The following is a 19,370-nucleotide window of genomic DNA, read 5'->3' as shown; positions in this document are numbered from 1 at the left end:
TGGTGGTGGGAAGCAAAGCTTATCGCTGATGTGGGTGGGTGGGTGGGTGGTAAAGCATGGAATTGGGATGGCACTTCTTCATGTATCGTAAGGCTCTGGAGTGGAATTATTTAGAAAAATGCAACAAAAAAAAACCATAAATAAATAAATACAAACATGCAAATAAATTGTTATATACAGTGTGGATGCTCTGCTCGCTATATATGAATCATCATTTAGTACTGAAACACAGTTAATTTGCCTGTTATTAGATTTGTGTCGCAGAATGATGAAAACGTTTGTTTTGGATTTATTGACACTGAAGTCAAATATCGGCAGCTTGTGCTGAAGGCAATTAAGCATATCAATAGCTGTTAGTTTAACATGCACACAAATTGGGCAATGAGTGAATCGTTTTGCTGTTTTGCTGAAGACCGCTGTGATTTTTTTCCTCTCTCCCATATACATGCATACGAGTTCCCATCACTGCCTTTATGTCTTACTGACAGTTACCATTGTCTATTTTGTTAGATGTAACATTCACAAGCCATCTGGCACTGTATGATGAAACACTATATTTTCTTAGATGTTACACTGCCAAAACTTAGTCAAGAATGTGCATCGCCACCTGTTTGATCAATTACGGATACATAACAAAAAAAACAAAGGCATATTTGATTGAACGACAATCCTTTCATGTTCTTCTGTTTCTCTCACAATCATCCCTTGGGCTATTCATCTGAACAAGGGCTACAACTAATGTTTATTTAATGATGATTTCTCTGGCGATAATTTTCTCAAATAGAGAAATCTAAAGTTTAGCCATTAAGCACTGATTTAGTCATGATCTACTCACACTTCAAACCATTGTAAGGTTGGAGGAAATGTTGTAGTCCACAAAACATTTGTGGAGCGTATCTACATTTTGAAGCTCCTCGATAAACAAACTAACAAGAATAACACATTGCAAATAAATAAAGTGAAATGGCTCCATACGGCTTGTAGGCAAAGTCTCTGGAAGCCAGTTGATTTCAAAAGATGTTATTTACAGTTTGTTTTAAGCCAAAATATTCACAGTAGCTGCTGAGCTAAAAGTGTTAGTGGGCACCCCATCCAAAGTGATATGCCACTTTATTTATTTTTTTAACCATAATTCTTTCATTTCTGTTGCTGAAACATTTACTGCTTAGGGCTGAAATACTGTCATTGTTGGAGAAGAAAGAAGGCATTTTGGACTAAGAGCAGTGGACGTTGAGACCATCATGGCCCTTGGCGTCTTGAGCCTGACAGTCTGGACTCAGAGTAAGAGCCATGCTAATCCAGCTTGGTTTAAGGCTGCTCCGGGCTAATGTCTGGTTGCAGGAAAAAGGAAATGGACAAGTAGGACTCAGGCTGGCCAAACAACATGAATCAGAGTCACCTCGGATCAAGCTGCTGCACTCGATTGGCAGATCGTGCTCTAAGCTGACAGAGCGCAGGACTACAGCTGGACCTACATCGATGCTTGGTTCTAACACACAGCATACGTTGATGGACAGTGTTTCTCATATGTCGAAATTGTTATATGAGGAGGCCGACTACATTATCCTTATCCATCCTGTTGCTGCTGATAGCATACACCCTGAAGCAGATTCAAAAGATGCACCATGCGTTCATGAATATTTGTATATAAATAATTGAATATTGAATTGAGTATAGCCTATGCTATGTAATTTGTGTAGCATGACGTTCATGTCATTATACAACCCTATCAATTCAGGGATCTTGTTGTTTCACACCTTGAAATAAGTTTGCATCTACTTCACTTAATCTTCATTTCATGTTTTTTTTGTTTTGTTTTTTATTTGATGAGTTGTTTGGTCTATAAATGATCAGAAAAAGGTAAAAAAAAAAATATCAATCACTGTTTCCAAAAGGCATTCATGATCAAATGATGTTAAAAGCGAGGTAAAAGTGAGGTAAATCAGTTGAACAACACACTGCTTTGGAAATAAATGCAGCAGAGTAAAAATACAATGTTCGCCTTTCAAATGAATGGGAGTGAAAGTAATAACATAACAGAAAATAGAAATACTCCAATAAGTTACAAAAGCATTACAATTTTACCAGAGTACAGTATTTGAGTAAATACCAATATACTTTTCTTCACTCAATGTAAGCAGTAATCAAACATTTAATATTTGTCAACCAAATGATTTAACATTGCAGCTCTAGACTGAATAAACTCACAGTTTTAAATAAGAACCAATCAGGGACACCGATGATCTGTTCCCACCCCACCCTCTCAGACACATTTCATATTTTAATTAACTGAGTCAATGAGCGCAGTCCTCCTGAGGGGGGAATTTGGGGATGTGGTACAGTAGGCTGAGGTGAGCCAAAAAAGCGAGAGGGAGATAAAAAGAAAAGATGCCTGCACAAAATATTGTGAGTGTTCGGTGTGTGTGTGTGTGTGTGTGTGTGTGTGTGTGTGTGTGTGCGTGTGTGATCAGGTGGGAACATGGTCTTAATCATTGATCCCAGGAAGCCACCAGAATGAGAACAAAGGGCACTAAAATATTCATTAAAACCTGCTCTGAGCTTGTCGTGTGAGGGGAGGAATAGAGTGGCAGAGGGGAGGACAAGGAGAGGAGAGGAGAGGGAGGACAGTAGTAGGAGTAATGAGAGGAGGTTAGCTTTTTAACATCTCATTACTGGAGTCCACCAGCACCCACAGAGACAGGAAGACAGAGACCCATGTCACCGACCTCTGTAATATGAAACCAGATCATATCGTGCCCGGTGCTGCTCCCGAGGTGTCACGGTGATAGGACCTCTTTCCTGAGCGTCACCGCTCGCATCTCATGTTGCTTTGTAACCAAAACCATCCTGTGCCCTACCAGCTTACTGCCAATGACAATGAGAGGACATGATTCTAACTACCAGGAAATCAAATAAATAAGCTGTGTGCATTTTGAAGTGATAATAAACAAGTCCGTCTGTGAAGCTGGAGGGGAGGCTTCCTGTACTTCCCTTATTTCCCGAAAAATATGAGAAGCATTTCGGGGCTGCTGAGCTTGACAGATGAACCATGAGGGAGCCGTGCTGGGTGGAGAGAATCAAACCAGCTCTGTGTGAGAGAGAGAGAGTGCGTGTGTTTCAGGTCGCTCTCACGAGACATAGCTGAAAGGGCTTGGATGTCCAGTAGACGGGGAGTCGGCACACCTGCTGCGGCCATGTGTGTTTGTGTAAATGTGTGTGAGCATTCATTTATGTGCATAACTGAGTGTTCTGGCTACTTTTCTATATATATGTGTGCATGTGTTTATGTTGCCGCCGGGCACCTGCTCACACCACTTGCTGCGTGCCTTTAGTTCTCCCTCTCTTTGTTGTTACTCCAGACAATCGAGATTGAAAAAAAAAAAAAGTATCATTTCCCCCCCAATAAATAAAACATTAGCAGTCAAAGCATTCACTTTGAGGGATTGTTTATATTTTCTTTAGTGTTCCTGCAGAAGAGGAAGGAACGCTGTGTGAGGTAGCAGGGATGGGAATAAAGGAAGACGTTAAGGAGAAGCGCATGTTGTACAGAGGAAAATAAACAAATATCAGATACTGGTGCGAGCTGGAGGAAATGGAATTCAAATGCAAAGAGTATTCTGTTCATTTGGAGGAAGACAAAACAACACATCTCCAGTGATGATTACACAATATTCAAATATGACTTTCTTTCGGCGCTGAATGATGCAGACAGATGCTTTGTGCCACTCCAGAGCAGTGGGGTAGGGGCTTTTGTAAAAGTGCCAGTGAACATCACACACAGGTTTCTCACTTGTCCCTCTCTTTACTTCTCTCGCTCACTTGCATTCCCTCAAGGGCAAACAGTACATCTAATAAGGATGTGCTAGCACCCGGGCTGCACTGCTGTTTCACTTGCATATTTTAGTTACCACTGACTGATGTCTACGACTGTTATACCGTGGTCTGGGTGAATGCTTGATTCCTATTGAACTCGTTCAAGTGAACTGGTCTATGTACTGTTCTAAATTGTGCTATAGCCTTTATTTAAAATCAGTAGCTTCGACATCAGCTGGCTGCAGACACCTCAGTCTTAATTCACTCACTCCTTTGTGAGTCCAGTTTTGAATCATTATAATTTCATATACTGTCTTTGGTTAATATATATTTTAAAAAAAACACTTGATATGTGTAAAGCATTTTGGTATCTGAAATGTGTAAGATGTGTTCTAAGAAAACAAAGAAAGGCGAATAAGCATGGTATTTGAAAGTTGAATCTGTAGTAATCTGACAACGATTCGGCCAATGGTGGAGCCAGAAAAGTTTTTTTGGCATCGCCCATTTAAAATGTTTTTCAAAGTACCTCATGAGGTATCAACCGTTTGTTAAAGTTTTTTCTTTTCTTTTTTTTTTTTGGTTTATTTGTGTCTCATTTGTGAGTCACTGGCTTTGGATTTGCTGTGGACACAGGGGTGTTGTGCAATAAGTTAACTGAACTATCGCCCACCTGGCCATCTCATCTGAGCTCCAATATCTCACATTAACTTCTGCAGACTATACCTGTAGATCTGTGGGCCCAATTGGTTTGTTGTTCATGAAATGTAAAATAGTTTCATTAAAACACTAAAGTTAGCAACTTGTATGTGGTATGTCTGGCTGATTTATGTGCACATGAATATTATCTGTGCACAGGGATTTCTGCCATATTATTTAACAGTTTACCACTTTGTCCATCCCTTTTTGTAACAGTAAGTTGACAACTTGAATCACAAGCACTTTTATGGAATTAGATTTGTGCCAAAAGAAACAAACAAAACTTCTTAAATGTCAAACAAAAACAGGAATTTGAGAGAACATAAAACTCATTTCAAAAATAAAACTTAGAACTGCAATCAAATAATTTGTCAAATAGTGTAAAATATTGGTCTTTTACTCTTCTAATAATGCATTATTTTGTTTACGGTTCCCTCTGCTGGTCTCTCTCCGCTCAGACTTTTGCGCTGACTCTCAGCTTTGCGGTCTCTCTGCAGTTCTGTCTCGTTTGCGCTCCCTGACTTTTTGTTTGCAGTTTTGGCACAAACCTCTCGGGTGGGTGGGCCTTTTCAGCAGAGCGTCCCCATTGGCTAATTAGCTGTTGACTGACACAGCTCAGTACCTATGTGTAGATAGCTAGCGCGCTAAATGACCCAGGCTTTAAAACGGAGAGAAGAAGAGATGACGGCGACGACAACGACACTGAAGAACAACATATGTATGTCAAAACTACTTACACTTCATTAGTTTTTCTTGTTGTGGGTTGTTACTGTTGTTCTTCATTGTCGTCGTCATCTTCTTCTTCTCTCCGTTTTAAAGCCGGGGTCGTTTAGCGCGCTAGCTACCTACCCATAGGTACTGGGCTGTGTCAGTCAAAATCTAATTAGCCAATGGGAACGCTCTGCTGAAAAGGCCCGCCCACCCGAGAGGTTTGTGCCAAAACTGCAAACAAAAAGTCAGAGAGCGCAAACGAGACAGAGCTGCAGAGAGAGTGCAAAGCTGAGAGTCAGCGCAAAAGTCTGAGTGGAGAGAGACCAGCAGAGGAAACCGTAAACAAAATAATGCATTATTAGAAGAGTAAAAGACCAATATTTTACACTATTTGACAAATTATTTGATTGCAGTTCTAAGTTTTATTTTTGAAATGAGTTTTATGTTCTCTCAAATTCCTGTTTTTGTTTGACATTTAAGAAGTTTTGTTTGTTTCTTTTGGCACAAATCTAATTCCATACACTTTAGACATCAGTTTTGGCCAATGGCATTTACTGCCATTTATACACATGCCAGAGTTATCTTTCTGTTACTTTCTAATGGCAGTAATTAACGCAGTATGTGCCATACACCCACTTGCATGCGTGTAATGCTGAGTACACTGGACGAAGCCCATATACTTGAATTGCTTCAGAAAATGCTGCGATAATGTTTTGCCATGAACCTTTTAAAATGTTTTGTGGACTACAGAACTTCCCTCAACTTTTGTTGTGGGTGAACTTATCAATTAAAGGCACTAATGACTATTCAAGCTATCAGTCAAACCCTCAGGCAGGGGCAGTGGACAACTCATTGGGCATTGTCCCTTACTTGAAGGCTGCACATTGCAGTTTTGCAAGTGGTTGTGAGAAATAGCAAAATTTTCTAAAGTTTGAAAAGCTTTTCTGACTGGAGGTCGTTTTACACAGTATCAGTGCATACTGCTCAGTCCTCAGTGATACTGTCTAGTGGAAGTGCAGGGAGTGGGAGTGATGAAGAGATCCAGCCACTGAATTTAATGTAAGACAGCCTTTTTCAAAGCCTCAGAGATTTCTCCAAAGAAGACTTACATTTAAGACTATAACTCAGCTGTACGGCATGGCAGGAAGGAAAGGAACAATCTTCCCTCCTGCTGTTTTTTAATATTTGAAGAGCACACCACCAATTAAGTTGATGGCTCTTATAAAAGACAGATTTATTTTTTTTGAAGAAAAGTCAATGTAGCGGAAGCCTAGATGTCCTGACTTTAACCCCCAAAACCACTGGATCCAACATTTTTCATGAATCAGGCTGAACTGTGAAAGCTAGTTCCATTTTGGATCATTTTTCCAATTTCACAAATTACAAAGATTTTCTCTGGTACCAATAGTTCTCTTTTCAAACCCTTTAAAGTAGCAAATAGCAATGTACAAAACAGTGGGGTAATGTTAGAGGGCTTGTTTCTGATGTCAGTGCTGACAGTCCCTTCTACTGGTTAAAAAGACAAACATTACCATCATCCGGTAATGAGCTGTAGCTAATTAACATTAATTCTGTGTGTAACTTGGCTGTTGACTGGTCAATGTGCTGTCCCCAAAACGGTTCTTTACTCACCATGTGTGATTTTAAAGACAAATCCCTCTGCATAACTGCTCAATGACCCTGAGAGTTTTGCACTTAAGAACAGCAGTCACCCTAACTAACACAGTCTTGCTGATTGCATCGCATCAATTATGGGCTGAATCAGTCTGAATCTCAAAGTTAAAACTTTTATGGCCATTATAGAGATAATTCAACTTATCAGCTTAATAGCTCAGAATCAGACCTTCCAGTAATTGGTTGAGGTTCTTGCAAAAAGTAAAGGCATCAGTGGAAATTGCACTGAGTCAGATACATTTAGTCCACATATGTGAAGCCTCATATTGCGTTAACATCTTTCTTTAGCTGTTGGTTCAGAGCAGCCATCGTATAAGTATTAATAAATGTACAGCATTTGTTTTCTGTGTTTGGATTCAGACAGCCTTTCCAAAAATAATGCAGATAAGATTGACTTAAAACACTTTTCTACCCTTTCTTTTTTTTTTCTTTTTAATTATTAAGCAGTGTGTATTGCTAATTATTTTCAATGTGTGCTTCAGAAATTCAAGTTAATATCTAGCTCAAGAGCTACACTGCAACACAAATACAATGTCTAGAAGCATCTAATGAGACGATGTGCCGCCTCAACGTTCAAAATATACCATTCCTCCAGCTCTCTATTCCCTGCAAAGTCAATGTGGTGCCCTTTTAACAGTTACCCCATTGATCAGGTAACTTTTTTTTTTTTTTTTTTAGGTTAGTGCAACATATTGGAGTTACTGTTCAAGATGTTTGACAGCACAGAGCATTGCATTACAAACCACATTTCACAATGAGCTGTCTAAGCAGCCATTTAATACTGACCAGCAGCACATTCATTTTTGCTGTGCACCATTAAATTTGACATTAAGCTTCCTGGGGGACAGATTTACCACCACCAGATATGTATTGCCTGAGGCGGTCTTTCACGTGTAACAAAGTGTTTCGTTTGTTATTTCTGTTTTTATTTCTGACAGAACTCCATCTAGATTAAGGGCCCCACTGACCTAAAAGGATCTTCGGTGTTCATTTGCGATGCACTCTTTCCGCAACTTTTGTTAATTTTACATTCTGAAGTTCATCTGGTCAAATTAGGTTCAATTTCATCACATCGGCTCCTGGTCAGTTTTAATTCACTTGCAGTCATCTCTTATAATTATGTCTTGCATTAACCATGCCTCCCAAGAGAATCTCCCTTCTACTTCCACCACCTCATCTGCACAGGAAGCATTAGGGTTCTCAGTCTGCCTAAGACCCCGCTCTCCATTCACAAGCATCTTCAAATGAGATCAGAGAATTTGAGGTTCGGATTCTTGATGATATTAACTGTCCTGCTTCACCCGCCCCTCCCTCTCTACATCTCCAGCAGTGGATCCCTAAGTGGGAGAGCTGCCTCCGGGGCGGCGGAATCCAAGCACGGCCCAAATTAAATTCCTTGGCCGCAGATGACTTTGCTGACCTTCTGGCTTCCTGAGTTCAGTGGAAATGATTGTGGCATACGGATAGTGATAATTAACCACCTTCAAAGTACTCTACCATCCACATCAAACCCTGCGCAAACCATGAAAGGAACGCGGCATCTCTTTGGACCTGTGTGGATTAATATCCATAAGCCTCTACAAAGAGGTGACGGGAGTTTTTTTTTTTTTTTTTTTTTTTTTTAATTCTCCTCTTCAGAGTATTTGCCAGAGATTAGGGGAACCATCTTGTTCAATAGAGGACAATCCCTGACAGTGGCAGGCTTTACTATCTGGTTTACCTTTTTTATCGGGAGGAACTGACATACAATCTACCTGAAACTCTATACCAAAATGTAATGAAATAACCTATAAATACACGATTCAATCGTTGATGTGCTTCAATAACCTATGATGACACATCTACCTCCTGATTATTTATTCATGACAACTGTTTCTATTTTACCATCAGGAGATTTCAACTATGCTGTGTAGGGGGGTTTGAGCACAATTCAGTGCATCATAGCTGTCTGAATTGGAATAAATTAAATATGAGACAACAGGCATCACAGTTAAAGACATTTGACTGAATACCTTGTTGCATGTGCACCAGAATTTCAAGGCATCGTATCGCTTTCTCAGTCTCATTGGCATATTATATTCCCCTCTGGTGTCATATTTGTATGAAAGGAGATCATACAGGTTCTTGTGCTTGCAAAAGATCTTGAAAGTTAAGAACACCAAAGTCTGTGCCAGTCGAAGTCACTCTCTCCCACTGAAAACTCTGCTCCTGAAACGCTCCTATTTCTGGGACTTTGTGACATCACATTATGTTCCTGAGTCACGCACTTGCATAATTAATGCAGGCGGCCAGGTTGGCACATAAGAATTGATGTAGCACAGCTGCTCTGTTGCTTTTGGCAGGGCTGGGTCAGACATGTGTGAGCTGACCAATCAGAGGAGACCTTAAAGAGACAGGACAGAGAGATTCCCTCCATGTGTACTGGACAGTATGAAGAACGTGTGTTTTGAGCATTAAGCCACGGGAAGTTATTCTAGTCGTATTGAAAGAAAATGTTCAAAATAACTAAAGCAATTAATCTGAAAATTAGTGTAATATTTCTCATTTAACTATGTTTAGAAATCAAAATGTTTCATTCAAAATGTGTTAATGCATGCTTGACAACAGCTTAGGAAAATTACTTTTGATGGATAAAATGGATATTGATGACCTTAAAGTTCCATTTACAAATTATGTCGGCCTACTTATACACATTCAATTCCATCAGCTTGTTACTATAATAATGACAGAAGTAAAGAAATAAAGAAATTGACAATAGTACATGGGAACAATCAAAGTATTGTATCAAAATCACGATTTCCCAAATTATCCCAAATCATTATTCATTCTAATACATTTAAAAAGCATTTTGTTCCATAGGTTTAGTGTAGTTTAGACCTATCATCTGGAGAACAATAACCCATAACATAACAATTTGGCGAATTTAAACACAATCAACAGCTACAAACAGTTATAGTCCCGCAACCTTGGCACGGTGTCTCCACTGCAGGGTATGGATATTATATTCCACCTGTGCCAATAGATCCTCTGAAATCACCCTTAATATCACACACTGGACCTTTAAGAGTTTTCCAACATAAACTTAAGACTTTGTAATACTTCCAGACTTTTTATGGTCTGTTTGTAAACTGAATTAAATTATCTAAGATTTTTAGAGAACTGCAGATAGCAAGTAATAAAAATAGGCATGCTGATCATGACTCAGCTAAAGATTGACTCTGAATGTTCAAACTTAGTAGGTGAAGTTGGTGCACTCAACAGTCATGTCTGTCCCAGGTTAAGGAAAGTAGTGCTGCTGTGTGGGTTCTACTTACTTCCCTCTGCTGAGGAAGGGGCTCATGTGCGGATTTAGCCAGGCTTGCATCTACACTTAGTGGAGGTCTAATTATAAAAGAGCGACACCACCAATACTTGCAAGTGTTTTGTGTGTATTTACATCCTAAATTTCAATGTTTTTTATATCAGATCAGGGATCCAGATTGCCCGTAAATACCAGATGGAAGTGAGGTTCAGTATCCATTCTCGCATCTGTAACTCTTAATCCACTTTGACACTGACACGTCATGTACAAAAAGCATCTGGCACCATTTCACCCACTTGAACAGAGAACGATGACTGAAACTGTTCTATCATGGATATCACGACGGTGGGAGCCAAACGGCCAAACCTTGCCAAACTGTTTCCCCTGCTGAGATACAAATGGCACAACAATGTCCCACATGCTTCGCTTCACAAACAGCTTGTGTGCTTACCTGAACGTGGCCTTGAGGATCTGTCCCGAGGTGCTCTCTTTGGTGTGGTTGTTGTATCCGTAGAAGAGGTCTCCGAACACAGTCTGGTTCGCTGGAATGTCCACTGCCTCCATGCAGTCTATTCCCTCGGTGCAGGCCTCAGACAGCGGCAGGCATGACCTCCCATCTGGACCCCGCTTGTAGTCTTCAATGCACCTGAAGAGACAGGTGACAGTCGTAGCTTTAGGGCATTTATTTTATTTATACGTGGCCTTATTTCATCCCTCTTTCCGAGAACTGTTATATAACGCTACTTCATTATTTTCCTTTATTTATCTGCTTGTTTGCTTGCCTCTCTGTTTCTGCTCTTTCATTTCCTGGATTCCCATTACCCTAGCGTTTCATGGTGAGATAATAATTAATATGCAGAGAGCAAAACAAGAGCATTTCAGGTTAAAGTTAATCATGTTTAGAATTGTGTTAAATAACGGGTGCTGGTTAGACTGCCAATTTTCAAACTGTTAAGCTGTCATTTAAACAGTCAGCCATATGACAGGAAGCAGCTCTCTCGGCGAGTTTAAAACGATTATGGAGGATCACATAGCAGATAAAAGGATCAATAAGATGCTATCTCTGATGTGCACAGCTCATTTTATTTGGGTTTGGCTCCTACTCCCCCCGGTCGACTGCAGTGTGAGTGTCCAGACTCCTAACTTAACTTAGCACCTTATGTGATGTTAGAATACATAAATGCGATGTTGCAAACTAAAAATAAATAAGACCCATCATTAGTTGTTCTTGTGTTTTTTTTTTTCTGGCAAAGTATGTCTTCATGAAAAGTATAAATAAACATTTAAATGGATATGTCAGTTCACAGTGAATGGAAGAACCGCCAGCATCACCTGATGACCTCAACTTGAATACGATCGGCAGTGTCTTACAAGTTTTGACGAGTCATACGTCACCCGATAGAAGTCAATTAGTGATAATTTAGTTTGTTATCATCGATCCCACCATCCTGTCCTTGTAATCTGTACAGTCAGCTGAAGATGCTTTCCTCAAACTAATGGAGGAGGAAGCGTGGGTTGTGTCTTTTTTGCTGTTCAAAAAACCAACAACACAGTAACTAGTCTTTTTGTATACAACCCATCTGGGTGACCACATCACCTCAATTTCATTCAGCTCAGTGAGTGGTAAATGAGTGGTAAATGAAAGTTGGTGAATAGTTGTCTGACTCTATGTTAAAATTTAAAGCACATATTATCAGAGTTGTATACTTATCACCTGAAAAGTTCTGAATAAAAACCTCTCACCCCCTGTGTTTTTGTTACAGTCCATTTTTGTGCATTTCACGCAGTTCCCTGCACGGTGGGTAATTTTGGCCGCCAGTGGTCTATCAATCAAAACCAAACAATGAGGTACAGAGAGTGGGATTATGGGAGTTTGTCGCGTTCACTAACTTCTTTTTTCACTCTCTCACTCTCTCCTGCAAGTTACAGCGATAGGCGAGCAAATGAAAAGCACAGCTACCCTGATTAAAATGACTGAGTGCTCTGGGTTTGAACATTATTTACACAGCTTGTAAGCACACGCCTCTATAATGAAATTCGACTAGTGTCTAGTCATTTTAGTCGTTTTAATGCAGAAATGTTGCCTATCATATCTTTAACTGACCCACCTACTGAGTTTTGAAGCTGCTGCTGTTGCTCTGTTAACAAGCTGTTGATCAATAGAGGTCATCAGTTTGATATCAATTATACCACTAATGTAATACCCTCATAAAGTTGAGCTAAATTGCAATTGTATTTTCCTCAGGTTCTTCAGTCCTAAGCATTGCTTCTATGATGAACATGGATACGGACATACTCTAACACACGCAATGCAAAAGATGTAACATATTTACAAAGAGACTGTAAGCAGAAGAAATATTGCTTAAAACCATGTGATCGTACTTATTCCGAGATGTTGTTTACTCCATTTTTGCTGGGTTCAAAATATGCACATCTCAAACCTCATAGCCCAACAGTGTAGAATCAGTAAAATCAATTCTACTCAACTGGCACAAATCCTCCATCTTAAAAAAAAAAAAAGGAGTTAGATTCCAAACACTGAGAGTCCTCTCAAGACTCTTTCATATTGATGATGTTTTGACATCTCGGTGTATAATATACTCCATGAAATGAATCAAAGGCAGGCGAAGTAGAGGGAGAAAAATGGGGCGTTAAGGAGAGAAAGATAATCTGTCAGGGATTTACCCTGAGAGGAGCTCTCTCCTGGATGCCAAATGTCGCAGAGTTAATGCCAGTCTCCGGTGGGACCAGTGGAGGATTAGTCACATCTGCACTGTGCAAAGTGACAACAACAAAATGCTGTTGTTGAGAATTATACGAAACATGACGTCGAATGTAAAGATGACAGGGAACAAAAACGCTTGGGGTGTTCAATCAGAAAAGTGTTGTTTACGGGATCTGGTTGTGATCATTTAAAAAAACATTTTCACATTTTTTTCACATCTTAAACCGGACCTGGCAGATTTCCAGATTCATACCGTAGCTATGTATTCATCCATGCTGGTGCTTTGGACCACAGCTCAGCACACCACGCTGGTTAGGATTCAGTGATTCTGACTGATTAGAACTCTGCTAAGCTTGACCTTCAGTTGGAAGAGTGACGGAATTTATGTGACAGCGCCAAACTCCTGCGAAAACAGGCGCAACATAATGAACAGGAGGGTGAGGAGGAAGATGTCAATCAATCTGTCTGTACACGTCCACACCGTCCTGAGGAGAGCTCTAATCTGTCCACTCAGTGAAAACACCTGTCGGGCTGTAGCACAGCAGCGTATTGGCTTGGGATTATAGGAGGCAGGTCTCTGTATATTGAATCTAACAATAACCCAATGTAACTGTTTAAAGGTTCAACATGTAAGAATTGTGGTTTAAAAAACACAGAATGTGAAGAAATAGTGTTATCTAAAAGACATGTACGTATTGCGTTGAAGAGATGAAGTTAAGCTAACCACCTAGCCTCAAATTGCAAGAAGCACAGCTAACTATGCCACCTAGCAAACAGCAGCCACAGTTTGCAGCAGTTATTGGTTACTTGGGCATTATCTGACCCCCGTTTGTTTGCGGCACTCATTCAAGAGGACTGTGTTAACGACCTTTATTTTTTATTTTATTTTATTTTTTTGACATTTCACAGCAGTAAAAGCAGGAATGTAAATACAATGATACATTCATGACGTTAGAATTCTATTTTGTGCTTCGGTGTCACGGTTCTGGTAATGTCCTGTCGTACTTTGATGGCTACTCTTAGTCCCACTGCCTGTACTTCTTTTGCATATTTATGTCGTCAATAAAAACCTCAAACATCTTCTTACACACTATTCATACTTACTGACAAATGCATTAGTTTAAAAACCTGTGATCTATGGAGGAACCAGAAATCCTGAGAAAATTATGACCACTGGCTTTTATAGACTAATCCATGAATGTGGGTGGAAGTAAACAAGCTGCCATGAATGTAGCGGCATTTCAATTTTCACAATTGTGTAGGTAACAAAAGTGTGTGCAAAGGTTTCAATTTGTTAACTTTTTGGTCAGCTCTAGCAAAGTCACATGACCGGGGGAAATATGAATAAGTTGCTAAAAAAGTATTATAGTCATCAAAAATGTCACACGTGAGCCGGGTAAAAAGAACCGTACTTTTCATTTTACCTGCAAATAGCCAAACCCACGCTCATCAGACTGTGTCGTTATTGGCTGAGACCAGCACTACATGCAAAACTCAAATCTGCACAGATATATCATAGTTTTATTCCATCGCCATTAAATGTTAACGTCCACTGTCTGGATATGTTGTTTCACTGCATCCACTTTTATTTAGATGTTTGTTGAAATATGTATTTCACCTGATTAAGATGCAATAACTCATGCTCTGAACATTTGTTGGCCGACTATCATATCCTGGCAAATCAATTATGAAAACTAATGCTGGCTAGGGCTAAGTTACTACCTACAACATTCACCTGAATTATGCCGCGAACAAGCAAAGCCCAAAGCTTGTGTCATAAAGAGGCTTTAAGTCGTGCTGGATCGTGTTAGAACAGGATCCAAAACCTCACAGATTGGAACTGGCACCTATTTGATTTGATCCAGCATGTCCTCTGTCACAATCAAAATCTGTAAATACATGTTGTGTAACAGTTAAGGTTCTGTCATTATTTCATGCCCCATTGAAATGCCTCATAAATCCCCTGTTTGTCTTGTTGGATGCATTGCAGATCATAGGTGAGGTCATGCAGTGATACCCAAAGCATGTGAGTTTTACACACATCACACTTTTTTTTTCACATTTAACGCTTCTTTGTGTCTTTTTTGTTTTATGATTACTTTAAGCCTCACAAGAAAGTTGACATTTGTGCTTTTAAACAGTGGAATGAGTGGCTAATCAGGGTATGCATGTGTCAGTTTGCCGCAGTCCACCATACTGAATTGGGGCAGAAGAGATCGATTGATAGACAGACAGCAAGAATGTGTCACTACAATTGGTTTCTTAGCCTGCTGCTGTTTGTGGCTATGAATAAACCTTCAACTCTAAATCCATTTCTCCCCATTTTAGCAGTCCACAGATGGACAGGAAAGGGGAACAGGGACAGTAAATTAGAGAGATATTTTACTTTTCTTTTTTTCATTTTTTAGAACTATCACCCAAGCAGTAGTCAGTGTGCTCCAGGCTCTGTGAATTTGTGATGCAATCTGTGACTTCCTCTCTCCCCCTGACCTGCTGGAGCAGCACCCTCTCTGTGTCCCAGAACCTTGTGATTTACAAATGAAGCACTGACCATAAGCAATGACTTTACATGTCAGATTGGGTTGTCTCTGCCACTGGCGTTATAATGCAGTCCCATCAAAACACAGACACTCTTCAGCTTTGAAGCTGAAGATTGAGTGAAAAGCAGAAGGTGAAATGCATTTTTCAATTTGTGTCTTCTGTGTTAGGAAAGTAAAAAATGTGGCAAGTATCTGAACTTTGTAGAAGTGTCCTTCACCAGCAACAACATAAAGGAAAAGCAGGTTGTGCAGGTTTTTCTTCGCATATCTTTGTATAAAAGATGGCAATTGAAAATTTCAGCCAGTGCTCTGTGTTTTAAAGCATCTGCTCAAAAAATTGCAAGTACACAGTGTTCCCCACAGGAGCTTATGTTTGGCCTCTGCAGCTAAGACGAGGGGAAAGTATTCAGAGCAGATACAAAGAAAATAATCGGTTGTTATGTTAGAATCATTCAAAAGATGACAACATTAATTGGGAAATATGTCTCAGGAGACTCATCCTGCTACAGTTTACTGTGTGAGCTACTATGACTAGTTTAAAACTAGTTCATTATCCAACAAATGTCAGCTGTAAAGGGCTACTATGACAGTTTATCTAAGTTCATGATAATTTAGTGCAGTGAGGATAAGCCTACACACTGTACACCTACTGATGAGCATCAACTCCACGCTGTACCCACACATATGAGATGGCTGTCACTCATGTTTACAGAAACTCTATTCTGCACTGTGCTTCATGCACTGATGGACCTAAGAATTTTACAAAGTTACTGTTGATACTGATGTTACTGCAACACCGTATCTCTTCATTGATCTGTCCATTTCTCTGCTGGTGAAGTGAACCATCAGTTCTAGTCAGTACAATGAGCTCCTGTATTGTTGTCCTCACTGTAGTTTATGAGGTTGCCATGGTCACGGAATGTGATGCTGATAAACTTCATCATATCTCCAAACACAGTAAAGAGCGAAGCATTGACATTCACAGCCGCTGCCATCCCTTATATTTATATTGAAAACAATGGAGACAGCGGCGCCAATTCATTACAGTCTAATTATATTCTCCGCAGCTGACTTGGTTAAACTCTGTCCTGCCAAGTGTTATCAATCGACAACAAATACACATCGATAACTAAAAAAGTAGTAAATTAAAAGTAAAACAAATACAAAATACCGGTGTACTGAAAAGGTAGGGAAACGGCATGAGTTCCCCCCTATTAATTGCTGCAGACCCATCAGCACCCCTATTTCTCACTTCCATGCCTGTCAGTTACAACCAAGATGACCAACCGCCGTAAAATTCGCCCTTACTCTACCAACCCTCCTCCGGGTGCTGTCTCACTAATAGGCTGTTTGCTTTGTTCCAACCGGTGTGACACTGATGCATTTTGTATTTGTTTCAATAGGCCAGTTTAGGCTTGGCTCTGCCCTAACCAAGCAAATGTATTTCATTTATTTCAAGGGAATTTAGTTCCACAGCACATGGAGCTCTGAATTGAATCACACTCGCGGGTACGAGCGGGGAGTGAATTTACCACTCACCGAGCACTAGATGCTGGCAAAAACTGCATTGAATGGGCAACTCTTTACGCTTCCCTCGTCCTACAGGCTGGGAGAACTAATGATACGATGTAGATGTTCAATGCTATGTTGAGACTCATAGGGAATTCAAGTTTGATCTCAAACTGCTGCATTTAGAATTAACATATATCATGAATAAAGTGTCTATTTGAAAGCGTTGACTCAAGGTTATTTTTGTTCCTTTCATCATAACACCAAATGAGGAGTCAAGATACATCATTTGCATAAACTTTTACTTAATTCATTAGTGGATTTATAGTATTGTTTCTTACAATGCAAACATCCCAAACATCCCAAACTAGATGCCATGATGATAGGACTCCACAACATGGGGTACAGAATTAAATAATTATAGTCATTGAAAACATTAACCAGCTGAATCTGTTCTTTCTTACCCACAGAACATCTGGATGTTGTACAGTGTCGGGTCATCCTCCAGAGGAGCCAGCTGCTGCAGACACAGCTGCTCACATCCGCCATTGAAACCATCAGAGCAGTCGATGCCGATGTGGTGGTCGTAGCACCCGGTCCCATCCTTCATAGGACTCAAGCCCGGAGGGCACTGTGGGAGGAAAAAGTGTTTTTAAACGACTTATGTCAGCAATTACAGATCTTTACTTCACTTGGGAAGACATTCTTAGTGCGAGAAAGTGTGAGACGCTGCCACATTAACACTAATCCCAGATGGGACAGGTAAGCAGACCCGATAACATCTGTGGCACAGAATGTAAACAGTCAGATTTCTGTCCCTATTAGTGCAGCCTGTGTGAGCACTGAGCTTATTCTGTAAAGCTACAAATGGCAAATGTTTCATGTAAAATTCTCATATAATCAGCCTAAAAAAAATCAGGAGGCAGCAACAGAAGGAGCAATGTTATAGGCTTTAACACTGGGGAGACAAAGGGAATAAGAAGTGAAATACAAATTGTCTGGAATACAAAAGTTGTTCATGTTTACACAAACAGTAAGTTAACCACAAAAATGAGGAACAACAAATATTATATATTTAGGTGATATCGGGATATGGTCAGAGGAAGTGGACTGCCAAACAGTGTCAGGTGGAACTTGTTTCTCAAGATGCTGTTAGTGTTTCATGTTGCAAAGGGGGTTTTGAAAATGCACATACAAAGTCAATACAAAGATGTGGATAGCTACGATTTAGCAGCAGCGGTGCAGCCACAGACTGACTGCTCAGAGCTGGCCAGCTGGCCAGTGGAGGAGAGGGGGAACAGAACAGAGAGAACCAGATATTCTGGTGAGTGCTGAGCTCATGAAGAGGGTCAATTGAATTTAGACACACAGACACATCTGTGCCTTTGTTTGCTAATGTACAGTAAAGAAATCTGGCTGTTTGGGGTGAATAAACAACTGTGCAAGTAATGCAAATACACAAATGATCCTGTGATCAAACTCACATGAGGAACACAAGGGAGTAATTTGCTTCACCTTACTCTGACCCTATCCTCACCATAAGGGAGGAGGATGCCACTTGAAAAAGGAGGCTGATGGCAGGCTGTTACCCAAAGTCATATCATTATTTTTATTGCTTGTTATTATCTTTTATTTTTTATCTTCTATCATTTTAACTATTCATTTTATTGCAATTGTTGTACACACGATCTCAAAACCCATTTTTGTTTTCTTAATAACCCATGTTTTTTGTTTTCAATCATTTAACATTTGAATTGCATTTTGATTTGTTTGAAAGGCGATACAGAAATACATTTTAATGGCTTAGTCTTCATCTGGTGAGTCAGACTAACTCTGTGAAGCTGTACAGTGCACAATGATAGTTTGAGCTAAATGCTAAATAATATAAGCTGACCTAGTATAACTAATGTGAAGAAACTGCAATGCAGGTTTTTTTTTTCATACAAAAATGTTCTTGAGTTGACGAAAGATTACAAAAGGACAATCAAAGACAGCACGATGGATCAATGCTTGTTAGGGTTTATCAGTTCTGTCAGGTTGTGGTATTGTTGTCTTACTGCAAAGCTGTTGCATTGTTTCTACCTCTGCTTCAATCATCAAACATTCAGCCACAGCAAGTCCATTTTCCACTGTGTAGTCAATACTTAGAATTCACAAACAGAATCTAAAGTTTTACCACGTATATGTTCGAAATCAAAGAGCTTTTGCTCAGCAGTATCACTTGATTGTTTACTGTGACACAAGGAATGACAAGAACAGTGATGAAATGGCAGACAAGCAGTGTCATCTATCAAGGAACCCTGGCAATAGGATTCTTGTTCTTATGAGGAGGATGAGGCAATACCGCCGGTTTAAATTCCATTTCCATACAATGCAGAGAAAACTGTCTGCATGTCTAATG

At 39.9% G+C, this 19,370-nt stretch overlaps 1 protein-coding gene across 8 annotated transcripts in view; it reads right to left on the bottom strand.

Annotated features, from left to right (window-relative positions):
- astn1 (astrotactin 1) overlaps positions 1–19,370 on the bottom strand; it is a 422,909-nt gene that overhangs the window by 206,876 nt on the left and 196,663 nt on the right. For all 8 annotated transcript variants that reach the window (XM_030401856.1, XM_030401857.1, XM_030401860.1 and 5 more), the window contains 2 exons: positions 17,434–17,600; positions 10,647–10,841 (listed from right to left, as the gene is read on the bottom strand). In XM_030401856.1, coding sequence (XP_030257716.1) covers positions 10,647–10,841; positions 17,434–17,600 — 362 coding nt within the window. The remainder of the gene's footprint in view (positions 1–10,646; positions 10,842–17,433; positions 17,601–19,370) is intronic.

This window comes from Sparus aurata, chromosome 21 (genome assembly GCF_900880675.1).
Source record: "Sparus aurata chromosome 21, fSpaAur1.1, whole genome shotgun sequence".
Classification (NCBI taxonomy): domain Eukaryota; kingdom Metazoa; phylum Chordata; class Actinopteri; order Spariformes; family Sparidae; genus Sparus; species Sparus aurata.
Note: the sequence above shows the minus strand (reverse complement) of the source record. Positions and strands in the feature narration are given on the sequence as shown.